The sequence below is a fragment of the Phyllostomus discolor genome, chromosome 1 (assembly GCF_004126475.2).
Source record: "Phyllostomus discolor isolate MPI-MPIP mPhyDis1 chromosome 1, mPhyDis1.pri.v3, whole genome shotgun sequence".
In the NCBI taxonomy this organism is placed as follows: Eukaryota; Metazoa; Chordata; class Mammalia; order Chiroptera; family Phyllostomidae; genus Phyllostomus; species Phyllostomus discolor.
This window is the reverse complement of record NC_040903.2, coordinates 168,206,250-168,219,096: the sequence shown is the minus strand read 5'-3', so window position 1 is coordinate 168,219,096 and position 12,847 is coordinate 168,206,250. Positions and strand designations below refer to the sequence as shown.

At 41.6% G+C, this 12,847-nt stretch overlaps 1 protein-coding gene across 1 annotated transcript; it reads right to left on the bottom strand.

The window, feature by feature from the left end:
• Positions 1-2,798: 2,798 nt before the first annotated feature.
• POLR2M (RNA polymerase II subunit M) lies at positions 2,799-11,147 on the bottom strand. The gene is made up of 4 exons (XM_028506570.2): positions 10,897-11,147; positions 8,634-9,278; positions 6,065-6,269; positions 2,799-4,032 (listed from the first exon to the last, which is right to left on the bottom strand). The coding sequence occupies exons 1-4, from the start codon at positions 11,007-11,009 to the stop codon at positions 3,886-3,888; spliced, it is 1,110 nt and encodes a 369-aa protein (XP_028362371.1). The 5' UTR covers positions 11,010-11,147; the 3' UTR covers positions 2,799-3,885.
• Between the last annotated feature and the right edge of the window lie 1,700 nt (positions 11,148-12,847).

Genomic DNA, 12,847 nt, shown 5'->3' with positions numbered 1-12,847 from the left:
GTTTCAAAACATAGAATCTTAGGGAAACAAAGTTAGTTGATTAATGATAGAATACCAAACATTTCTTTGAAAAATCAGTGATTTGCATTATCAAGCATAATTTTTTTTGTAGAATATGGCAAGCTGATTCTAAAATTTATATGAAAATGCAAAAGGAATCAGAGAGAACCCGGGAGCGGCACTCCAGTGCTGGCTGTGGCAGAGGTGCGCTACTTGGGGCCAGGACGAGCAGCCGCGCCACAGCGCCCTTCCTCACACAGTCACACACGGTTCCCAACAGAAGCAAAGATGTAATGGGAAGGGCAAAACTATAAAACATTGTTTGACTAAAAAGATTTTAAAAAGAGAATATTTTCATAACTTCAGGAGAGACAGATGCCTTAAAACAAGACACAAAGATACTAAACCTAAAAGATTGATAGACTTACCATTAAATTTTAGAATTTCTGTCCATCAGAAACACCACAAAGAGAATGAGAATTCAGAAGAGGATAAGAATTTGTACAAGAAATATAACCAAATAATAATCCATATCAAGAATATATCCTAAAAATCAATGAGAAAAGACAGTTGACGCACAAAAGGAAAATAGAGGAAAGACTTGAATGGGCACTTTCAAAAGAAATCCAGTGGCCAGTGAACATGTGAAGATGCTCAATGGCATTACTAACTAGGGATATGCAAAATAAAACCAAAATTACTACTATAAAAATATCCCATTGGCTAAAATTAAAATCTGGCCAGTATCAATGTTTGTGAACTGGAACTCTCATGCACAGCAGATGCGGGGAGGTGGGAACAGTGAATGTTAAAGATGTGCACACCTTGTATTTCTACTCCCAGGTAAGTAAATACCCTACAGAAAATTTATGTGCACAAATATGCTCATTGCAGCATTGCTTGTAATAGCCCCAAACTGGAAATATCACAGTGATTGTCACAGAATAAAATAGTGTTAACAGAATGGCACATAAAACAGCAGTGAAAATGAATAAACTACAGCTACACATGGCGTGAATTTTTTAAGTAACGTTGAGTGGAGGACACCAGAAACAATAGACTGTGACTCCATTTATGTCAAAAGCAACATTAACCATGTTCTTGCATATGTAACTGGTGAAACAAATTTTCAGAGAAAGTAAGTGTGACCATAAAGGCAGGACAGTAGTTACTGCCGGGCGACAAATGGAGGGCCAGCAAGGACACACGGGGAGCTTCCGGAGCAGTGACAGCGGCCTTTCTGCATCTGGTTTGTGATCACATAACTTTGTTTTATCCATTAAATTGCACACCTGTTTTATGCGCTTTTCTGTCATTGTATTTCATAAAATTTAAAAGAATGAGGGAAGATTTGAACTACCAAATATCAATGCTAATTAAAGCCATTAATTGTTAAAAAGTGCGGGGAAAACTGAAGGCCCCAAAACAGGCCCAAGACACAAAACACACAAAACAATATCCTATGCCAACATCACAGATCAGTGGGAAAGTGGTGGTTTATAATACCAAACCAGTTTTCAACTATTGGTAAAAATTAAATCTCACCTCACACAATATCCCCAAATAAATCTGAGATCAGATCAAAAATTTCCTTTTGAATTTAAGATAAGTATAAAGGTGAAATTTTTAAAAAGCACTAGAAGAAGATAAGGATAAATATGTATCCATCTTTGGGGTGGGAAAGGCATGCTCAAGCATACCTAAGGTACAATCCTAAAGAAAACTTCCACATCAAAACACCATGAACTAAATTAAAAGAAAATAACACACTAAAACAATAACATAACAACAAAGGATGGGCATAATAATTCATAACTTACAGACCAACAGAAATCACAAGCTCTCCAAGAATATAGGAAACATATGAACACCTAATGCCTAAAAGAATGTACCTACACGGTTGATAAACATGAAAAAACATTCAACCTTCATTAAGTAACTAAAGAAACACAAATTTCAAAGGCTCCTTTTCTGCAACTATTCAATTTGCAAGTATTTTAAACAGCAATTTTCAATTCTGGGAGTCTGATATAGTGCTAGTGGGAATGTAGGACACAATTCTTGTGATGAGTGATACATATCAAGATGCTCAAAAACTTACCTTTCATCTAGCAATTTCACTTCTCAAAAAGTATCTTCTGGAAATAAGTCATTTTTGTACAGATGTGATTATCTCTTAAGATGTTGATTGTATCATTTACAGTTACATTATAATTAATAATCAAATTATTAAACGATAAGTTGATTTTAAAAGTTATGGTGCACCAATAAAATGGGATATTCTGCAGCTATCTAAAATGAAAAATGCTTAATATGGGAAAATGTTTACAACTTATAGAACTATGAGTTAATGTATAGTATGACTGCACTATTGACAATATAAAGTATGTATGCACAGAGGAAAATACATAAGAGGACATACACCCAAATGTTCAAAGAAGCTCTCTCTGGGTAGAATTATAGGAATTGTATGTATATGGTGTGAACCCCTTCACATTTTCCAACTTCCCAGAAATAACATGTATTATTTCATTCTGTAACAATAGAACATCCAATAATTTTGTTGTGAAATCACTTTCTAATAGTTTTAATAACTAAAAATAATGGAATCGTTAGCTCAGTATTGTTTTACATTTGCTTTTCTGGAGGCAAGGGGGTGGAAGGCAGGCGCGACCCCCAGAAGTGCACAATACAGACGGAGCCCTTCCTCTCCCATGTGCGTCTGCCCTGAACACATTCCCATCAGATTACACATATGAAAAGTCTCTTTGAAAGGAAGCACCAGTAAAACATCACCATTAAGTTCCTCTAATTAATATTTTATTCTTGCTTTTAACACTGTTTAAAGGCCACAACATATTAAAGAAATCTTTGATACTGTGTTAATTTCTCTGGAGACAATCATATAATCCTTTCAGGTTACACAAACATGTATTTATATATTGAGGTCTCTGCAGCCTACGTATGAAGGCTTTTTTTTAGGGGGCGGGTACAATTTATTGACAATAATTCAATTGTAGCTTAAAGAAAAATACTGGTTTTTTCAGTGAACTGAACCTATCATCTGTTAAGGGCATTACTCCAGTCATGACTCAAGTCAGGTCAAGCAGAACAGCTACTCCCGCACCTTCATCAGTCGTCTCAGGCTTTTCTGTACTTCATGTTACTCTGGGAAAATCTGGTCACTGAGAAAGACCATCCACCCTCCAGTATCAACTACCAGCATGTAGTTGTACACAATTTTCTACCAAGCAGGTTGGCAGCCCTAACCCCCACGCTGTTCAAGGGTCAATTGTACTCTGTATTTGTAATCAGAAGATAACCTTCTTCCAAGGGGAAGACAGAAGGAAACGAAAATTTAAGCATTTTTCTGAATGTCTTCCTAGGTATTTCACATCCAATACCTCAATAACCCCATGCAAACATGCCTAAAATTCTTTATACTGCTCCCTTCATTACTCGAAAAAAGAGGGAGGCGTATCTTCCTAATTCATGTAGGTGATGACTGGGACAACTAAATAGTTCCCTGAAAGGTAAGATATTGATAGAGGTAAGGAGGACGAAAAACAGATACCTGCTTTCATCTCGCTTACAGAAAAAAATGTCCTCTACCATATACTAAAGTATCAGACCACACAACATACTGCAAAACTTTCATACAAGGTGGTTAAACACAATAGTCAAATATTAAACTTTTCAAGCACATGAAAATTATCTTCTGAAAGACAAACTGGGCTATTTTTATAGCTACCTTTGTGTAATTTTATAAAATTATTTCCCTCAACAATGAATGTCTGACACTGATCTTGATACTTGTTAGAAAGTCTGATGTAAGATGATGACATCTCAGCAGGCAGAGAGTTAGGAGTCTCCCAATGTCCATCTTCAGACTTCATCATCAGAGGACGGATTGTCATCTTCATCCCTTACTTCTCGGTATTTCCTCGAAGTCTCCCCTTCTGGATTATAGCTCTGCATTATAATATTCAGTCTTTCAGCTAATTTTTGTGCTGCGAGCTTGGCTTGCATCTCCTTTAAAATAAAACATAAAGCAAAAAGTTAGACACATCTTCTTCCTACAGTTTTTCAATGTGAAGTCATTTAAACAGAATTAGGAACGAAGAGGAATGCCACTCCACCCGGTGCCCCACAGCAACGGGACGAGCCTGGAAACCGCGTCTGCCAGAGAGACAACCAACCCGGCTGTGCTGTGAAAGCTGCCAGCCTGCTGCAGCTGTGGTGACGGATGTCCATCAGTGAACCAGGCATGGAAATGTCCCATCTCCACGTAACAAACTGAGTAACCAGCTTAGCACTATGACAGTATAAACATGGATACATTTTTAAGTATGTGGGCACACACATGTACAAACTCACAGAACAATCTGAGCTATCAAATTTCAAAAAATTACTCATACTGTGCTGACTCTCCAACTGGCAGTCACCTTTCCTAAATCAGATCACAGCCTCTAGGCTTATGAGTTACATTTCAATGCCACGGTGGAAATAAAAATATTAATACTAAAAAGCTGACTATCCTTCTCCAAACAAAGTCCCTTGGAAATTACTATGTAGCCAAAAGTCCAAGTAAATTCCAGACACTGGCAATGTGCTTATATACACACAAGGACATTACTACCAACTGATGGCAGGTGGCAATGCTCATTTCTAGTTCAGCTCCTCACGTTTCCCGTGCTTTCTCCCACACTTGAACTTCTTTAGGTCCATCCCCTTAGGCCATGAATACTATGAAAAGGTAAAACTAAAGTGGGAGCTACTACTATCACTCTGCCAAGGAAGTCAATTTCAAAATGAAGTGTATGTTATTCAACCTAAAAATGTCTTAGGATAGGCAATTAAGACCATATAGACCATTTTAAGAACAATTCATCAATGCTATAGTTGTAAGTAGGCAATAATTTTAATGCACTAGCAGGAAGAAAAATGTTTTAAAAAGAAGTGCCTTGAAAATGTTAATCTACACCAACTGAGCATGTCTGAAAAGCCAAAGCAGAACAGCCTGGTTTTGTAGTAACTGGTATATAATACCTGATTAAGATCTAACTAAGCATCCCTGGCTGGTGTGGCTCAGTGGATAAGGTACCAGCCTGCAAACCAAAGGATCGCTAGTTCGATTCCCAGTCAGGGCACATGCCTGGGTTGCAGGCCAGGTCCCCAGTAGGGGCTCATGCAAGAGGCAACCACACACCGATGTTTCTCTCCCTCTCTTTCCCTTTCTCTAAAAATAAACAAATAAAATTTTTAAAGGAAAAAAATTAAAAATAAAAAAGACCTAACTAAGTAATATTAGGAAGTTAGGTTGCTCTTTTCCTGGAGGCTCAAATTATTACTAAGTATATTGAACGCTTTCTTTTCTCATTATGGTTCTCATACTTGTTTTTCCCATTTCATTACTCTGTACACAAATCATCAATATGCACTTTTAAAGTTCTATGTAGAACACACAGATCTTTGAAGACAGTCCTATACAAACTTGATTAAGGCACTACATATTTGAGATTCTTCTATCTTCACAAGGTCTGCAGGTTAGCCTTTTAAGCCTAGTGTCCAATTGTCTGTTGGCAACACAATACTGTCCCACCACCGCATTTATGCTCTCCCGTGTTGTCACAGGAGAGGGAAGCCAGAAACCACATTTTCCCGATTCTCTCTACAGGGTTCTCAGTTAGAGTCCACCACTGAGAAGTTCTCACACGGTTTTTATGAAGTAGAAGACACGAGAGGTGATACTATTGCTGGTCTAACAGCATGGGCTTTCAGAGATGTGAAGTTTTGCAGTAGCCTCCTCGCACTTACTGGCACATTATCACTCTGATGTAGTAGGTAGCTGCGATCACCTCCAGCTGCTTCCTGCAGTTCTAGCAACTTCAAGACTCTGAACAGTAGAGACACACATCTGAGAGCTAATGGCACTCACCAACCATTTCTCTAGCACCTAATCCTTCTGTTAAATGCCATCCTCCTTGAACTACCTGAAATAAATTCTGACTTATGGAAGCAGCATCCAACATACAGGCAGGAAACAATGGCTACTCTTAAATACCTCATAACTCTTTTTCTGCTGTTGCTGAAGTGCCAAAGATTCTTCTATGGAGAGCAGCTGTGTAGGCATATGATGAAGTGGCAGAAGCCGAGCTGCTGTGATGTCATCGAGATGCTGCTTATCCCTGCGCCGCCTCTCCTCTGAGGAAACAGGAGACCCGCCTCTTTGCTGGTGACTAGATGAATCGTTCTGTCTCGAAGGTAACCTGAAGGAGGAAAACTTATGCCATCTTTGTATAGACACACATTTACAACACTCGTGCACACAAAAGTGGCCTTCAACCTTAGCTCTTTGCCCTTTCCATCTCTCCTCAAACCTATACCTGAACTGAAGCTGCCCTTTTTTTTTCCTTCCCATTTAAAAAACATTTGCGAGAGGGCTTACTCTCCAGTAGAGGGAAATAAAATTGTCAACTATTTCAGTGCAACCTAGTGTGGGGCAGAAGTAGGTTTATAGTTATAAGTATGCGAAAGTTTATTCTTGTGTTACAGTATTATTTCCCATACAAACAACTGTAAACTTACTATCACCCCTGCTCCCCATACAATACCACAGGCACCATGATTCACATCCATGCAGTGTACACGGGACCATACAAAAAGAAATGGCCAGTTCTAATGGGAGACAGGGAGGTTGTCAGAAAAACATCAGAACAGTGAAATCTCAGGAGTCCTGGAAAAAGTGCTCCCTGTGCAAAGGAGGGGAGAAGGCACCCCGGCCGTGAGAGACACATGGCTGCAGCACAGGAGGTGCAAGAGGGGGAGTACAGATAAGCCTGGGAAGTAGGCTGGGTCCAGACCACAGTGAAAAGTTCTACTCTACCTGTGGCAGGTTCCGAGTTGCACTTCACAAATTTTGCTCTGGCAGCACTGGTGAAGATGGATTGGTAAGTAATTAAGACTCAAGGCTAAACAGACCATAGTTATAGCCCAACAGAGGGATGACAGCCCTCCCTTAAGAGACAGAATGAAGATAAGCATGATCAGGAATGAAGGTCAAGGAAATATATTATATAGGTCTTCGTGGCTAGAAGATAGAGATGAGGAAACAGGAAGGCACCTTGGGGGAAAAAACAAGGTGACACTAGTAACTTTGGGAATGTTGGAGACAGGCAGTTTGGGAAGAAACGAGTTCCACTTTGTACACGATAAACCTGAGGTGCCACGGACACCCACAGTCACATTTCATAGGTAACTAGCGGTGTAAATCTCAAGTTCCAGAAAGACCTCAGCTACAGGTAGATGAGGGGCGACCTCAAGCATCCAAGTGATAATGGAGCCAGAACAGGTGGAAGGCTAAGGGAAGAGCAGTACAGGGGCCAAAGGATACCACCTTATCCCCCTTTCCGACCTCCAAGCTGCTGTTCAGGCTCCCCTCAGTCCCCATCTGCCTGCAACCTACTGACTGTCAAGGCCCAGCCTTTCCTCCTCTGCTCTAACTGCACAGGAGCTCTGCCTTTTCAACATCCTTAACCCTCACTGCTATCCCCTCCCCTCCACCCCCTTCCAGCTAAATGACCATAATAAAAAATTGGGATAGGGTATTATGTTATACTTACTGACTAAATAATGCTTATGCATTTGTCTTCCTAGTAGAAAGATACCTCTTTGCACATAAAATGAAATTTAACCAAAGATTAGTTTGATTCCTAAATACAAATTAGTATAACATAATCCTGGTTTTCTAGACAAAATAAAATGTTTTGAGGTTAAATTGGGGTAGGACTAAACTTTAAAGACTCTTTATAACAATAAAAATGGTTTTAGGTGTTTTTAACTGGAGTTCTTCAGATTTTCAGAGAAAGTCAGCAGTGGCTCCACTTTGTATCTGATAATGCTACATCCTTATAAACCTAGGCCGTACCAGTTGGGGCTGCCTGACTTGAATGTTACATTTGCATACTAACATTCTTTTCTCCTCAAAGAGCTTTTCTTTCTCTGAAGATCTCAGAAACAATAAAAAGGAACTTAGAAGCAGAGTCAGTTTGCCCTTTCTAGCCTCAATCTGTTTGTTTTTTTAACCCCTTCTCAGCTGCCTTCCCTCTGAAGTTGGTTTAATGTTCATCCAAGAGTGTAAATCCTGGGTCCTCATCTAGGTCCTGAATTCCTTGATGAGCATCTTTACTTCTGCATCACCACAGCCCCTGCTGCTTACACCCTGGGGGCGCACAAATATTTTTTTGCTGAGAAAGTCTATCAGCTCCTGTAATTGCCTTTTCCTTAGCTGACAGTCTAACCAAAGGAGGAGCTATATACCAGAAAATGGTTCTGAAAAAAAGTCATAATAAATTCTGTAACTCTGTTTATTATGAAATATTAGCTAAGTATCCTGAAAGTTAATACTTCGTCTGCCATTTAAAACTTTCTCATTGATTTGGCTAAAATATTGAAGGATTTTCAACAGAAGTCCTCCACTCGAGCCAGGCTGGTCTCGCTGTTTCCACAGGAAGCCCGTTCCTAACTACAAGTAAATCTTACACAAAGTCCACTAAACTTAAAGCGTTCTCCCAATTTTCTGAGTTTAACAAATAGTATGTACCTATGACAGGTCTGTTTTGAACAGCACTTACATGTTGGGTTTAAATTTACGTGCTGGGGGCACTGGGTTTCTGGCTCGCATGTCTAGCACTTCCATATAGTGAGGCTTCTTCTCTGTCCCAGTACAAAGGCCTGTCAAGTTCTCAGTCCTCGTGTTTTCTTCTGAGTGGTGTTCACCTGGGTCTGCAATGGTGATCTTCTGTAACCTATCGATAAATAGGTCATCAGAGCTGCTGGAATTATCTTCTGCTTGACCTGACGCACGATGCTGAGGGAGACGCTCACTAGCTTCGGGTGAGGAAGGCGCACTGGCTCTGCTGCTGGGTCCTGGGCACTTGTTCACTGCGTCTCCAATCTCGGGAGCCTCTTCATCGCCTTTGTGAGTAGAATGTGCAAGTCCCCGTTGTTGTGAGGTTGTTTCAAATGACTTGATGTTATCTACAGAAGAACAGCCAGGAACCAGTGATGAAGAATCAAGTATCTGGTCAGAATTCTGGGCCTTATCTACGTCCACATCAACTGCAATTGCTTTTTGCCTTGGCTTACAGTCTAAACTAACAGGATGAAACAGGTCACGTCTTCCTCTAACTTCTTCACGTTCTGCAATGGCAGCTTTCAGTTTGGCCACAGAGTCTACGATCTTTTTACCGTTGTCGGGCAATCTGCAAATGAATTTTCTGTCAAATGGAAAAGAATGCGTGTACATTAGAGCCATGTTTTTAAACTTGAGATATCAAGAAAAAGCATTACCTTCAAAGGGAGAAAAATCAACCTTTAAGTTTAAAAAAAATCTTACTTTCAATTGCCCTGAAGCAGAAACGTGATTATCCAAATGCCTCCCTGAAAACAAGGGGATCCAGGGAGAATAGAGAATATGCCTCATTTGTCTCAGTTAATTAAGATTTCGGCAAAAGTATTTAAAGTGTATACTTACATGACATTCTAAAAATCAACAGTTTTTTAAAAGTATGATCTCCAGACCTTCCTGCGGAAGGGAGGTGGATGGGTCTGCAAGGCCAAAGTATTTCCATAATAACACTAAGGCATTATTTGCCACTTTCACTCTCATTTTCTCACATGAGGGCAGTGGAGTTTTCCAGAAGCCACAAGATGTGTGACTCCCATTGCTCTGCTGGGTAACATAATGTATGAGCTTGTGTATTCTTGTATTTTTAAGATTTCTCACTTGTAATTCCTACTACACTGACAAACAGCAATAGAGGTAACACATAAAACAAGAGCTCTTCGGAATACTCTGTAAGTCTTAAGAGCAGAAAGGGGTCCTGAGACCAAAAAGTTAATTTGCTGCTATAGGTTAAAAATTCATTCTCACACACAATACTTTAAGAAGCCCCCAAGTATCGTTAGCCCCTTTTGCTGAGTGACAAAGTTCCTTTTCTGATTCCCCTTGTGTTAGCCACACAATAAATGTGGAGGGAAGGTTACATCTCAGGCCCTATAGTCCTTCTCTGACACTACATTCATTCCTACAATTTCCACTATTAACAGCCCTTCCGATTGAGATTCCTGTATTTTCCTAGCCTTCTCATCTCTCTCTTCAGCCTCATGTCCACTTCTCCAGCTTTTAACTAGATATGTTAACTCTCCCGCCAACTCAGCATACCCTATCTAAAATCAACCTCGGGTCTATTCCCCTCCCCGCAAACCTCAGCCATGTTCATCAACTATCCGTCCAAAGTATTCCAAGCCTGTTGTAGTTTCCCCAACCCCACAACTACTTTTCTAGTTCACTTTCTTACACCCTCTTTGCCGGGAAACTCTCTGAAAATATTCTCCTACTGTGTTCTGCTTCTTATTCCTTTCAAAGCACCCTGCACCAAGCTAATTTAAGCTTCCTTTAAAAATCACGGTCATATTACATCACGTCCCTGCTCAAGTCCATGAAGTCTGCAAACTGAGTTGAGTCCAACTTTCTTTGCCTAATAAACCACTCTATATCCCACTCTTTCCATTTCCGACGATTCCTGTAAGAACAGGATCTACAGATGAAACTGACAAGTTCGGGGCAGGATTTAGGGAGCCGGCGAGGAGCTGACGAAGAGTTGACTCGCGAAGCGGCTCGGCACAAGAGCCAGCCCCACGGGCGGCAGCGCCAGGCCAGGACGTGGCGGGCCCTGCGACAGTAGGCCGTCCGCTCGCCCTCGGGGCTGGGATGCCGCTGACTGGGGCAAGGTCACCTTCTACGGAAGGGAATGGGCCTGGGGAAGGGAGGGGCGCATCCCAGGGAGCCCGAACGAAAGAGCCTGGCGGTAACTCGGCGGGACCCCTGCTTACACGTTGCGCAAAAGTCTCTCCTGGCGCTTCAACATCTCCCGCAGCTCCGCCAAACTCCGCTGCCCCAAGTCCTCGGGAGCTTGGGGCTCGAAGCCGCGGGGCGGCAAGGACATTCTGCGGGGGCTGAGGCTGGGGAGGCGGCGGGCACTCGGCTTCTTCGGCAGCCCCCGCCGCTGGCGCCGGATCCGCGGCCGGCGGGGACTCCGGAGCACGAGACGGAGTCGCCATTTTCCCGGAAGAACTGGTCGTTCGGGAGCCGAATCGAACTTTATTGAAACGCCGGAACCAAAACACAGACAAGGAAAAGGGGCGCCTGGAGGAGCAGGCAGGGGCGGAAGTTACGGAGGTTGGCATCGCCGCCCGGCTGGGCGCTTGCTCGCGGGGTTTGTCACTTCTCTGTGCATTAGCACTTCATCTGTCGAATCAAAAAGTTTTTGCCCTGTGCCACTGTGACCCCGACAGTAGCCAGAGACCCTGCCATTGTAGAGTTTGCAAGTGTTGGAGGAGTCAGGCATAAAATAATAAAACAATATAATAAAAAGATTGGTGTGAGCACCAGAGTAGTGAAATGTTAAGTCAAAACCTGAGTGATCAGTTACCCATTGGTGAGGCTGGGAGGCACTGGTCTACGGTGTGGCGCCCCCTAACTCAAGTGGAGTCTTGAAATGTTAACAGTTGGAAGGATCCCTAGGGACCAGCTTTTCTTAATGGGACTCTGTGGCATTTGGAGCCAGACTTTTATTCATTTTGCGGCATTGCCTCTAGCATTACAGGACATTAGGTGTCTGGCTTGAGAAACTCTCTTTAACGATTTCAGATTTTGCCTATAGGAAAACAGAAGCACGCGCACACACACACACACACACACAAAGTAAATACAGTGCACAAAACTAGTGACAGCACCAGCTTTCAAACTCAAATGCCCAGCTGCTCTTTCTACAACACTAATTTTAACACCTCCTTCACTTTATGCCTATTTCCAAATGTTTAAAATTATTTAAAGTTTTTTAAAGACTGTTGGAGAAGAGGAAGTCAGCATAATGAGTATCACACCCAGCTCTTACCTTCACTTCCTAGTTCAGCTCCCAGACCTGAAAGGAAGAATGGGAAGCATTCAAGAGTCACAGCAAATATCATTTGGAAGGTTTGAATGCTCCCATAATTTCCAACACTGCCACCCCATTCTTTGACATGGAAAATGTAAGCTTTCTCTATGCTATGTAAAGTGCTACAATAAAAACAGCAATTCCCTCCTAATCAGACAGAAGCTCTAGATAAAATCTAAAGCTACTCCAGGGAGCATAGTTGGAACCATTTCTGTATCCGCTCAATCTAGTCCATTCTGATCAGATTAACTCATATATCAAAATTCTCAACATTAACCCTGCTTTCAAGGACTTCAATAACCTGCTCTAGCCCTAGCTGAATAAGAAATACTTGAGTAAAACCCTTGAGTTAGATAGCTGTCCCCTGGCAAGTTACTCCAAAACTCCTTCATCTTCTTCCTGGGCTGCAGCTGAAGGCTTTTATTTCCCCCACAGCAGTGAACCCCTTCTTCTGATCTTGGACCATGGGTGTCTTCAAGGCAAGAATGCCTTTCTGTCAAGCCTCAGAATTTTGCCCCCAGCTGTTTTCCTCTTGTGGAAAGCTGCCCCTTTTCCCCTAGCCCATTTTAAATCTTAGCTCAAGTCTCACCACCTCCCTAGACTATTCCAATCCAAACCACTGCTCTTTTTTTGAGCATAGCTACAGTGCTTAGTTGAGTTAGAACCTCATTACATAAAGCATACTATGCCTCTCCAATTGTGTTATGCATGGTCATTTCTTTATCCTTTCTAATAAAATTGTAAAGTCCAGGAATTCTATAAGGACACTATGTTAGTACTTTCTCTCTCCCCTAACATATATTGACTAAATCTCCCTCTCATAATTTTTATTCCTGCTTTTCCCT